Genomic DNA, 13,461 nt, shown 5'->3' with positions numbered 1-13,461 from the left:
ACATGGACGCAGCTGCACAGCACACCCGGAGATTTAATAATGAAATCCCCATTCATATTTTGTGCAGGTAAAATACGCGTACTGTGAAACTGTGTGCATGCTTTTACGCACATGGGGGGGGAGGGGAATGTTCATTACTGCCCCTCCTCCTCAGTAACATAGTCGCTCATCCACTCACCTCAGCTGAGATCCTTCCACTTTGATTAGACGCACGTAGAAATTCCCATATAGATCCCAACTCCCCCCAGCCCTACATTTTGTCTTTTACCTGACCTCTCAACTTTTACCCACCTTTGCACTCCTTATCTATCCCTTGCATGCCCCACCACCTCTGCTGGTAGGCCATTTCAGGCCTTGTCATTTTCAAGCATAAGACCATAAGAGCTGCCATCCTGGACTAGGCCAAAGCATCCATCTAGCTCAGTATCTTGGCTGACAGGATCTCGCAGCAGGTGATCAGAGGACTTGCATAATGAGGGGTGCATAGCACGATCCATCCCTTGCCATTTCCTCCTGGTTTACAGTGCTCATGGTTCAGGAAGGCACTTATTTATTACTTAGTTACAAACATTTGCTATTCCACTTTTTTTCCAAGGACGGTCTCCAAGTGGATTGCAATCACCTTACACTAGACTAACAGGTACAATAGCAGCAGCAATGGCCGTGGGGTCATGTGCAGGCAGCACTGTATAAATGTCCAAGGCATGGTGGATGTTAATTCTTTACTAACAAACAGACTAGGGAAAGGCCTGGTTGAAGAGCCGAGCTTTTGCTTTTCCCTGGAAAGTGAGGTGGCGCGGTTCATGGCGAAGGGGTAGTGGCACCTTTGCCTTGAACCACAGCCTTATGCCCAGAGCATAAGGCTGTGGGTGCATAGCAGCTGGAAAGCCTAAACGTGTGCAGTTCAGGTGCGAGGAAGTCAGAGGGTGGCAGAAGGGAAGGGCCTCTTCTGGGAGGAGTGGAGATCTCTGGTGAAATAACTTGGGATTCAGGATTGAGACTGTGCGTTGATTTTTTTTTATTTTTAAAGGAGATTACACAACCATACATAAAAGCTCAAAGGTGCTAAACAGAAAATATATTAGCATACAAAAAAAGGAAAGAATTCCTATGAAGAAGACCAAACAGGGAAGCTCTAATGCCTAAGGACTGTCAGCTGGGTATTTTAGGGAATCTAGCCGGCATGGGAAACAGATATTATTACAGGTAAAGAGGCAGGTAGTGCTTTTGTACTATGAAGCTCATCCTCTTGTTCCTCATCCACCACCCTTAGTAATCCCTCCTTCCCATCTCTCTCCCTCATTGACTGCCACAGCACTTAACTCTTAACCCTAGCAATCGCAGTGTTTGGCACTTCTTGTACTGGTAAAGTTTGCTCACAAACCCCCCCTCCTAAGGAAAGAAAAAACTGTTGAAGGTATTGCAGCCTAATGCCTCTCTAAGGATTCTCTGCTAAAGCTTTTTTTTTGTTTTCATGTTGTGTGCCCAGGGCGAAATCTACTTAGTGGACAGAACCTTTGAAAGTGATGATTCTTCATTAGGGTTGCTTTTTAAAACTGCAAAAACTGGGAAAGAAATATGCTCCACAGGCACTTTCACAAAAGATGATAATTGATGGCAAAGGACTGGCAGAATATGATGACTTAAAACCTAAGAGACTTCAGCAAAAAACTTCAGTCTGCATGTGTCTGAAATGTACCGTGCAATATCCTCGCCGCTGCGAAAGAGGGTGATAAACTGAGAAAAGAGCGTTCCTAGTGACATTACAGATAGGAGAGGTCAATGTTCAGTAAGTCAGCCAGTGGAAAATTTATCTGGGCAAAGTTACACGTGCAACTTTCCCCAGATACTCAGTGGGACTTATGCACATGTCTCCTACTGAATATCCGAGGATAAAGTTACCCACAGAAATTTAGGACTGCAAATTCTATGACTTTAGCTGGAGAGCACGGAATATGTGCGCTTACTGGTTAAGGTTTAGCCCCACACACAGAATGCCTTCATTGATGCCCCTTTAAGTGCACACAAAATTTATGTAGTCAGCGGGAGGAAATATTGAAAGCTTTGTGCGCATAACTTAAAACACAGAAACAAGGAAATGTGATGGCAGAAAAAAGTCCATATGGCCTATCTAGTCTTCCCATCCGCCCAACTAATTTAGTTTTACAATTCCCATCATTCTCTCAGAGATCCCATGTGTTCATCCCATGCTTTCTTGAATTCAGATACTGTTTTTGTCTCCACCATCTGCACTGGGAGGCTGTTCCATGCATCCACCACCCTCTCTGTAAAGAAATATTTCCTGGGGGCCCTGAGAGAGAACTGAAGGGAGTGAAAGAAGCCGTCCTGGTAAGGAACACAGAGACTGTATCAAAATCTGCAGGACTTTCCTCTGTGAGCGGGGTGAGAACGGAGCTGTGCTTAATTGAAGCCAGCTGATCCTGTGCTCCTGACGTCATCATCCAGGGACCGGGTCTACAAAACCCGAGGAGCGTCGGTGATCAGAGGGGCCCTGAGAGAGAACTGAAGGGAGTGAAAGAAGCCGTCCTGGTAAGGAACACAGAGACTGTATCAAAATCTGCAGGACTTTCCTCTGTGAGCGGGGTGTGAACGGAGCTGTGCTTAATTGAAGCCAGCTGATCCTGTGCTCCTGATGTCATCATCCAGGGACCGGGTCTACAAAACCCGAGGAGCGTTTGTGATCAGAGGGGCCCTGAGAGAGAACTGAAGGGAGTGAAAGAAGCCGTCCTGGTAAGGAACACAGAGACTGTATCAAAATCTGCAGGACTTTCCTCCGTGAGCGGGGTGAGAACGGAGCGGTGCTTAATTGAAGCCAGCTGATCCTGTGCTCCTGACGTCATCATCCAGGGACCGGGTCTACAAAACCCGAGGAACGTCGGCGCGTAGTGCCGTCGGCGTGCTGCCTAAGCCGCGCGCGCCCCTTTGGCGCGCGCGGCTTAGACCGGCTTTGACCGCGAGGACCGCGGCCGGCCAGATAAAGTTTTTGGAAAATTTCATCCCTGAAGTCCTCAATCTATGGGTCGAAAAAGGAAGGCACGTTTTGTCACCTCATTGCCAACAACTGTAAAATTTGGTCCCATGGACGCACATATTAATCGGCAGGGAATGCCATGTATGGACTCTACGCGAGGCATTTTAGATGCCTCTTTAAGTCCAGGCAATCAACCGACCCCTCCTCAACCTCCAGTAAACACAGGAGAAGATCAGCGAGCTGAGAAGACATCAGGAAATGTGAGTGCACAGGAGTTGCATTTTCCATTGACTGTTGCCGATTCAGTAGATAGCCCTGTAACACAATCTACAGGGGCAGAAGAAGGTAATATAATAATTACCTTAGATCGGGCACAGATTAATTCTGTAGACCCGGCTAATGTGACTATGGGGGACCTGTGGAGGGTTTTGACAAAATTAGACTCCAACCTAGTACAAGTTAACAACTCATTATCCTCATTAGTTAATGTTAATAGGTTGTCTATATTGGAACAAGGTAAAAGGTTAAATGATGTAGAGTCAACTCTGAAAATTGTTGAAGGGAAAATACAGAATATCCAAGAGAGAGAATGTTTGAATATCACTGATTGTAATTCTTTACATGCTGAAATAGAAAATATAGAAAATCTAATGAGGATTAAAAACTTAAGGTTTGTAAATTTCCCAATTACTAGGTTGTTATCGCCTGTTGAAATGTTCTTGAAATTTTTGAAAGAAAATTTAGCGTATGAAGATAAGGATATACCGGTGATATCAAAGATTTATTATTTCCCAGTGCGCCCTAGTGATAACAATGGGCAGATAGAGGATAAAAGTATAGGGATATCCACCTTTTTAGAGGAGTCTACAGATATTATAAATAAAAGGGCAACATTATTTGTATCCTTTTCCTTAGAGAAGGATAAAGATATAGTTCTGGGAAAATTCTTTAAGAATAAGGATCTATCATTCTGTGGCCAAAAAGTCTTTGTATTTCCGGATGTGTCTAGACCTACGCAATTACGTAGAAGACACTTCCTTATGTTAAAGAGTAAGACCCTGGAAATTGGAGCTACTTTTTATTTAAAATTTCCATCAAAATGTTTTGTCAATTACCAGGGTAAGAAATTTTCCTTTAATGAGCCCCTTCACCTGGAAAATTTCTTAAGGGATAAAACCAGTCTAGGCGGGATGTCTAATATGTCAGAAGTATCGGTTGTACAAGAATGAATAGAAATCACTCCCTTTATAGTTTTTTGAATGTATTATTTATGGTTAGTCAGGAACCCCCACATTATAGATTCATGTGAGAGAAATAATGAGTTGTTTGGTTAATGGAATTTGTGATTTATGAAAGTCTCTCATGATGATTACTTATATTATATGAAAATACAAGTTTTGTATTATATTTTAATTTGCAAAAATTGAATAAAGAGTTAATTTTAAAAAATATATATATTTCCTAAGATTACTCCTGAGTCTACCCTCTTTCACCCTCATCTCATGACTCCTCATTCTAGAGCAGGGGCAGACAACGTCAGTCCTGGAGTGCCACAACCAGGTCTGGTTTTCAGGATATACACAATGAATATGAAAAAGGTATATCTGCATGCACTGCCTCCATTGTATGCAAATATATCTCGTGCATATTCATTGTGGATATCCAGAAAATCAGACCTGGTTTGGCGCTCATGGAAGGAGCTGCCTACCCCTGTTCTAGAGTCTCTTTTCTATTAAAGAGGTTCACCTCCTGTACATGGAAGCCTTGGAAGTCTTTAAATGGCTCTATCTAGCTCCCCTGTCTTGCTTGCCTCTACATGTTAAGATCTTTCAGTCTGTCCCCATATACTCTAGAACGAAGACTTATTTTAGTAGCCATCTTCTGGACTGACTCCAACCAGTTTATATCCTTTTGAAGGTACGGTCTCCATAATTTTATAATCTTGAAAAGTTACCTACAATATAGGCCTCAGTGTGTCCATGCTCTGGGCATAAGGCTGTGGCCATTCAAGCCAACTGCACATCCCACTGGAGCCAAAAACATACAGTGTCCATTTTCAAAAGGTGTTCAGCTCCTAACTTTTAGGAAAATTTCACAGGATTGAGTGCTTAAATTTAGGTGCCTTGTTTGAAATAAGTGGGCAGAGCCAGGGATGGGGATTGGTTGGTGCTGATTTTCTGCTCTAGCTGCCCAACTTGGCCACCCAGAATCTTTCCCTTCCCTACCAACCCCGAAAGCTCCTCATGCATTGCCAACAGGACAAAGACTTATCTCCAACACCGCTATGAAAATGTATTAAAATGTAAACATTTTTCTATTTTTTTCTCTTGTGCATAAAGGTAGATGTGATTTTTTTTTACAGAGGAGAGATCTAGAGGCACTGGAAGATCTTTACATGCATTTCTTAAACAGATTCATGGTAAGAGCCGCTCACTACTTGGGTATCTATAATGACCCTGGTGGTAGTCCCTGCTGTAATGAATGTGGATCGTATACATATTGTATGTTTAAGAGCCCTCCATGCTGTGAGTATGATGTGTGCATTTATTCCTGTAGAGAAGCAGCAAGAAAGGCAAGATTTTTATATACTCTTTACTCACCTGTATAAATAAACCGACCAGGGGCTCCTTTGCAAAACTGTTTAGATTTGTATGATAATGTCACTTCCACCACACCAGGGATGTGACGTGGAGGAGTCTGAACTCGAATGGCATGAGGCGTTATCAGCTGAAGAAACAGAAAATAAAAACTCATGAGGGCGTGGAGATGGTGAGCTGGTTATGCATCATCATACAAACCTCAGACCTGTGGTAAATCTAACTTTATGTCATCATGAGCATCCAGTCCAGATCTAGATTTCTGGCTCCAGCACCAGTTCACTCCTATTCAGGGTTCAGTAAAAGCACCAGACCCAAAATGCAGTCAAATGGACTAAAAATATCACATTGACATATGATTAGGCTAGCAACACTATATCAGTATTTGCATAACTGAATCCTGTTTATAAACTCTAATTTTCCAATTGAGATACTTGATGAGTTGAGAATTAGTCACATAACAATGCTGTGACATCATCTACTTCTTCCACTCCCATCAGATCAGTGAGTTCCATCACTGAATGTTTAAAGCTCAGATTATGACAAGGAAATGCTATAGGAAAATAATTTCAAACATTAGGAATTTATTTTATCCTAGTAGGGCATCAAGGGTCTACCAATTCCTTCCAATTGCTTTTCTCATGTGGCTGAAGTTCCTCAGCCTTGTACCTTACCTCACAGTCTGTCTGAGTTATACTAAAGTGTGAACCTTACAGTGCTATAGAAGTATATTATTTCACCAAACAGGAGATTCCTTAAGGTAAACGTCTCACAAGAGGAGGGGTTGCAATCTTAGTATTTGACATTGGCCTACCTCGCTCCATACCAGCATAGTCCCGAACACAACTTGTAGACCATCGAAGAAGTTGTCTCCTATAATAATGACCATGGCTCCTCCTGTAGTCCAGCCTTCACTTGGGCTAATAGCTTTGATACAAGGAGTGGCTATACAAAAGAAACATATTTTTACATTAGTGCTTTGTTTTTGCTTTGTTACTGTTTTGTTTTTAGTTACAGAGTTAGGGGGCTGAAGAGACAGGTAAGAGACAGACACAAGGCAAAACTCTCCAAATATATCACCCTTGAAGACTGCACAGTCGGAGGAATAAAAAATATGGGGAATTTGGCATTGTTTCAATTAATTAGCCAAAAGCTCATTGCTAGCACTTAATGCAGTATCATTAAGCCTAGCACGACCACAACACGGTGTGAAGAAGGGATGTGCCTACTTAATGGACTGTGCAGAAGGTGTTTTTAAAATCCTGTCATTAGCATATTTTGTAAGTTGATCACCAAGGAAAGGGGATGGGGGAACTCAGGCTGCTGCATAGATCCACTCTTCAAGTAATCTCAGAATTAAAGAGGTAGTAACAGATTGCTTTTTACACTACCAAGAGTTTAACAATTTGGTTAACTGTATGAAGAGCTTTTTTTTTTTTCTCTTCCACATGTGTAGGCCTCTGGACTATATATCATCAAGAACCCAATATGGTTTCCAGGCCATAGGCATATCCAATCCATCACTCTATTCTCAATGTTGACAAGGTCAAAGGTGGAGGAGAACTTTGGCAGGACTCCAAAAACATGAGCCTACTTTGAACAGTCAGTCAATCACATCCAATCAGTCAAGGAAAAACTGGACGGCTTCCTAGCTCAGAATCCTGGCACTTTCTTCTACCATTTCACTGCCCGCTGGGGGAAATTAACACCACCGCAAATTCTTTACCGATTCAATCATTTTCTTCCAGTTCATTAATTCTCTTCTTTCTTTTCATTTTAAAAGGGACAACAAAAATTCATAATGAAATAATAACCTAAGTTGCCTATTCTGAACATCAGAAGGCCTTCTCACTAGCAGAGGGCAGGAAGATTGAGAGAGGACTTCGTGGGATATTCCTAGTATCCTGACTGCTGGTTTTCTTACCCTCTACAAAGTGCACAATTGCTATGTTGCAGCTCTGTCCTAGGAAGGGTTCAGAGCAGGCTGTGATTCTGACTTGGCCAAACAAACAGCATCAATTAGTGTCAGCTTCAGTCCGACTGCTATGTTATTTCTTGCAGTAGTTATGTTTAAGGAAACATTGACCTATTTGGCCGTACGTTTCTTGGGCATGTCATGGCTGTTTAAGTAGCCCTCAAACCAAGATGCCAGTTCTTGTCCTTCAGGATAGACATTCCCTTTCTAGCAGGCACCATTTTTCTTCTCTCTCTCTCTCTCTCTCTTCAGAACCATCCCTTACCAGAAAGCATTTTAATTAGAAATCCACATCTCCATTTGTCCCCCAATTTTTACTCTCAAATGTTAGATTTTGAGATGTGGAAATGCTGTTGTTCAAATGTTCTAGGAATATGAGATCCTAAGTTAAAATGAACCTGCGGTCAGCACCCCAGTGATAATGATTATTTGGATGCTTTTAGCCTGCCTTTCCAAATAAGGCTCACAGTGGCTTATGTCATTGTTAGTAATTCAGTTACATTAAACCTTTCCCCAAAGAGCTTACTGCGCAGGTAATTTTCAAAGGAGTTCCGCATATAAACGTAACATACTATTGTAATAATTTTCAAAAGCCCATTTATGTGCATTAAGTGCGCTTACAATGAGTAAAAAATATGGAGAATTCAAGTGCATACATTGTAGCAATTTTCAAAAGCCCATATACATAGACAAAGTGCATTTACATATGTAAAACCTTATTTTAAACATGTACCGGTAAATCCTTTTGAAAATTACTTCCTGTGTGAGTGCCTGAAGCAACAGGAAATAAAGTGACTTGTCTAATGTCACAAGGAGTGTCCGTGGAGAAAGTGGAATTTAAACCCCTGATTCCTAACCCGTTGCTCTAACAAGAAGGCCATTCCATTTTGCATCACTCGCATTGCGTTGCTTATGGATCTACAAGACAACCACAGTATAATCTGCAGTCACCAGTTAACTTCAGAAACCATGCTTTTGAGATTGACTTGAGGGGACTTCAAGCAAAGCCTCCTATTCCATTCTTTTTGGCCCAACACGTTCCTCCTGCTCCTTTGGACCTCCTGCTCAATTAGAACCAACTCTACCGGGGCTCTTGTGCCATGAGTCTTCACCGCCGCATGGGATTTTTCCTCCATTTTTTAAATCCTTCCCTACTGCAGAGCCATTGCAGCAACGAGTCTTGGGCAGGCTTCACTCTGGAGCCCTGCATGCATGCACTCCAAATACGGCCCAACACATGCATCTGTTGAGCAACTGCTGGGACGCCATGCCCCAAGATGTCTGACTGCTGCTTTTGTAGATCTCCAGCCTCAGTCAACCTGAAGAATGCTAGAAGACCTCTGCTCTGTGCAGCTTCTAATGAAATGAAAAACATTTCTGAGCTCCTAATTTAAGAGAGCAATGGCAATCCCATAAATGCCAAATGGTCTGTAAATCTTTGTTAAAGGAGGTTCCAATGGTACTGGGAGCCAGTCTTTCACTGCCCTGGAGGCCCATATTTCCCATGCTGTGCACCTGGCTTTGCACCTAATTTACATTAATAGTAAGGTATGGCAAGGAGCACGAACACAACCATTACAGAAAATGATTTAAGGTAAGCATACAAAGAACTTATGGCACATTGTGCAGGTTAGGGACCCACAAATGGGTCACTGGATGATGTCTTATTGGGATCAGGAATTTGGGGCTTCTGATAGTCTTATGGGGTTGGATGAGCTTATGGGTAGTATGAAACTATGGGTTGATTGTTTATTATCATTATTGTTTTACGACTTGTTTGTCTCTCTAGTGAAAGTGAGATGCATTTGAGTTTTGCTTCTAGACTATTACTATTATATTTGAGTATTTTATTGGTGCATATGCATTTTATTGATGCATTATTATGTTATGAAGCATTTGTTATTATGTATTCTTTTTGCTGTGAACTGCTTTGGATTGAACTTTGTTCAAGAAAGGTAGTTTATAAACATTTGGTAATATAACATGTTAATTTCAATACTATACTCCATACTAGGGTCTGTACCTTCAGAGGGGTCAAGCCGTCTTGCTCTTCGTCCATGTTTGGAGTTATTGTGGACAAACATGTTATCGGATACTGCCAGCACGTGCCCATCAACGTTCACTGTTGTTGATAACACAACCTAAAAAGAAAACACAAAGGAGGAATCTCATGGAAAATCTCTTTTAAATGTCCAACTTGGTGCATGATTAGGACCTTTAGTTTTCTGTTTTTATTTTATTTTTCCTGCAAGTATATCATTGTTTCTTATAATGAACAAATCTTGGAGAAAATCAGTGTGAAAAAAAAAAGAGTCATTTCTACTGATTTTCTCCCATTTTTTTGTGGCTTTGTGAATCCCACGATATATTTTCTCATGGGACAATACTGCAGCCTTTGGTATTTTCCCAAGGGTAGAAATATTACGGCAGCAAAAGCAGGGCCCCAAATAACGCACAATGATGTTCCTGGGACTAGAATGCCCCTCATCAAGATAATGAAAATCCTCTGTCCTACCCCCACCTTCCCACTGCCCTTACAGGCAAGCCAGTAGTAGTGAAACGTTTAAAAATTATTTTTTTTCAGATGACGGGAGCCTCAACCCTTGCCTTCACAGAAAAAAATCTAGCCTCCAGAGGCCGAGAAGCCATACCCTCCTTTCCCCACTCTAGTCTCCCCTCAGCAACAAAATTTCTGATGATCTAATATATCCCGCCAGTTCCCACCCCCTGGATGCCCCTTACATAAAAAAGCTCCCTGGTGGTCTAATGGTCCCCTAAGACCCACTGTCTATGGGCAAAGGCTGCTACCCAGGCCCAAAGCCTGGGGAGTGCTCCAGGCCCCCACTGGATCACTATTGTACTGTTATAAGTAAGGAATGGTCTGAAGATGGGCTAGGACTTGGGGGGGTCCACTAGACCACCAGGGAGCCTTTTTTGTAAGGGGGGTTCTGGGGATGCATTGGACCACCAGAGATCTTACTGTGTGGAAGGGGGGGTCCAGGGGGGCTAGAGTGAGTGGAGGGGTCCAGGCCTCCCGGCCTGTGAAAGACGGATATTTTGTGTAAAGGTTGGGGTTGGGGGGGGGGGGCGGGGTTTCCATTATCCTGAAATTTTTTTTCATATTTTCACTACTACAGGCCATGGCGAGGGCAGGGGGTGGAATCAGGGGAGCCTATGCAGACTCCCAAGGGTGTTTGCATTACTTGAGGGGCTATTCTCGGGGTCGAGCATCATTGTCCCGATGCACCCGCAGGAAATTAGCTACAACTCCTGAGTTGTAGATAACGTCAATTCAAATAGCACAGCTTGCGAAATTTTCGGCAAGCCGTGTTATTTGATTAACATATTTTAGGGTAGTAATGAGATAATTAGTGTACATTAGCCTACTAATGAGCTCATTTTAATACACATGGTGCCGGGGATCAGATAACATGAGATACTTGAAATACTTTGCGTTATCCCTGTATTAGGTCATTTTCCACGTAAATAACACCGTTTTTCGCATGGTAAATGACCTAATGCAGCTTAGTGAATGCGGTCCTTTGTTATAATAAACTCTGAAAAATTACCAGGAAAAATAAAAACTGAAAACAAAGTCCCTATAGTGACATGAACAAATTCTTTTGGCTGAAGACATCACTGTAGTCATACTTTTGACAATTTTCTCTGATGTTTCTTGTCAATGAGAATTCCTGTGCAGCCAACAATTAAAAGTGGAGTTTTCTTAACATTGGATGAGGGCCAGGAAACAAAAGTCAATTTGTTGCTTTGTTCCTAATGCACCTAATTGACATTTTAGGATAATTGCAATCTTTGTAACTAGCCATATCAAACATACCATTTAAACATATTGTTCTATGTTCTTTCTGACCACTGCTGTCCTGGAGGGGTGTGCATGGAAAACATCATTGCCTTGTTTGGGTTTTATTTTGTTTTTTTCTAGTTATTTTGTAGGTTTTTTTCTTTTTGTTTCATTGTTGCCATTGTAAAGCATGCTAAATGGATTGAGTGCAGGTTAAACTATTTTAGCATTCACTAAAATGTTTTAGCATATGTTAGAACAAAAATGAAACAAAATTAAATGTCATTGCTTTGTGGGTTATTTCAGATTAGAAATAATACAAAATAAAACAAATTTCATTGGTGTTTCCCTGTTTTAAAATTACAGCATATCCTTAGTAAACTTTCAGAACAAAGATCTTCCGTCTGCTCCGTGTGTGATTGCTATCTGACCCTTTGGAGATAAAACAAGAGCTGCCTCCTACATCTACATTCACTAATTACTAGATCAGATAAAATTGTGAATTAATAAAAAATCAAAATAACTACATTCCTACAAATTTCAAGGATCAATTACCAAAGAGAAAAAAGCAAGTATCTTTGAAGGTTTTACTTCCTTCCTAATAGTGCAGTTAAGAGAGGGGATGGAATTATAGAGAAAGCTGATTGCCTAACAATTTTCTAGTAGTCTGAAATGTTTTTAATAATACCTCACAATTTAAAAAAACTGACAACATATCTCCTACTAAAGGGGGTAATTTTCAAAGGAGTTACGCACATAAATGTAACTACTATTGTAGCAATTTTCAAAAGCCATTTACTCACGTAAAGTGCACTTATGCGAATAAATCCTATGGACGATTCAATGGCATATATTGTAGCAATTTTCAAAAGCCCACTTACTCGAGTAAAGTGCATTTACATGCGTAAAACCCAGATTTACGCATGTAAATGCTTTTTAAAATCCGCCCCAATGTGTACATTGGCAGTACCAAAGATATATGGGGTAATTCTGAATAGCAAAAGGTTCATGGGTAGAATTTTAAGGAACTATCTGCATAATTTCCCATTGGAAACCATCTACAAAGACCAATGGTTAAAAGTCCTTGTGCCCATTTGCAGCTGCTTTTTCTGTGGGCTGCAAAACAGGGGCAAAACAGCTTGCGTAGATTTGAAAAGCACATCTATGCGCATTGTTTTCCTTCCACAACCTAAACACATCCCCGGGATCAACACCTCAAAATCCAGCAATAAAGTATTATGCATGGTGGAAGCCTGCTGAGGACAGCAATCTTCAGACAGGCCAATTTACAGGGATAAATACTCAGGTAGGTGGCTTTGAAAATTGTGCTCAAAACATTTTAAGGATAACATGAGGTGGATGATATTCACTAAGGGCCTGATTTTCAAAAGCATTTACATGCTTACAGGTGAATTTTCAAAGGAGTTACACATGTAAACGTAATTATTATTACAATTTTGAAAAGCCATTTATCCATACTAAGTGCACTTAACACAGGTAAATCCTATGGACAATTCAATGGCATACATTGTAGCAATTTTCAAAAGCCACTTCATGTGGGTAAAGTGCATTTACACATATAAAACCCAATTTTAAAAATCAAGCCATTAAAACTGGATTTTACATGTGTAAATGAACTTTACCCACATGAATTGGCTTTTGAAAATTGCTACAATAGTATGTTACATTCACATGCATAACATCTTTGAAAATTCACATGTAAAGGGGTAATTTTCAAAAGGATTTACAGGCTACGTATAATAATAATGTTACCAGATTTCTTCAAGGCATTAGGGACAAACAGAGCCGGTCCTGGTAATGAAGGGTGCAGGGGCTCAGAGTCCCCATTTCAGGACCACAAGTGCGCAGCTGGAGTGGGGCGGGGTCCAGGAGTTGGAAACCTGCACTGCCTCCATCTATCCCTGACTGTCTGCTGCATCTATCTGGTGACCCTGTCTACAACTGAAGGCCCGAAGCTCTAATTTCTGATACAGCACAGCCAGCATCAGCCATGATGACCTCAGAGTGTACGATGACAAGCAAGAAGAATGCAGTTCACCGGATCAGTTTCATTCACTTCTCTTACTATGTAGTA

The 13,461-nt window shown here is 41.3% G+C and overlaps 1 protein-coding gene across 1 annotated transcript in view; it reads right to left on the bottom strand.

Moving 5' to 3' along the window:
* EBF2 (EBF transcription factor 2) overlaps nucleotides 1-13,461 on the bottom strand; it is a 310,602-nt gene that overhangs the window by 30,257 nt on the left and 266,884 nt on the right. The window contains exons 8-10 of the mRNA XM_029604092.1: nucleotides 9,588-9,705; nucleotides 6,404-6,534; nucleotides 5,593-5,719 (exon numbers count right to left, since the gene is read on the bottom strand). Of these exons, the coding sequence (XP_029459952.1) occupies nucleotides 5,593-5,719; nucleotides 6,404-6,534; nucleotides 9,588-9,705 (376 nt within the window). The remainder of the gene's footprint in view (nucleotides 1-5,592; nucleotides 5,720-6,403; nucleotides 6,535-9,587; nucleotides 9,706-13,461) is intronic.

The sequence above is a fragment of the Rhinatrema bivittatum genome, chromosome 5 (assembly GCF_901001135.1).
Source record: "Rhinatrema bivittatum chromosome 5, aRhiBiv1.1, whole genome shotgun sequence".
Lineage (NCBI taxonomy): Eukaryota > Metazoa > Chordata > Amphibia > Gymnophiona > Rhinatrematidae > Rhinatrema > Rhinatrema bivittatum.
This window is presented reverse-complemented; position numbering and strand designations above follow the sequence as displayed.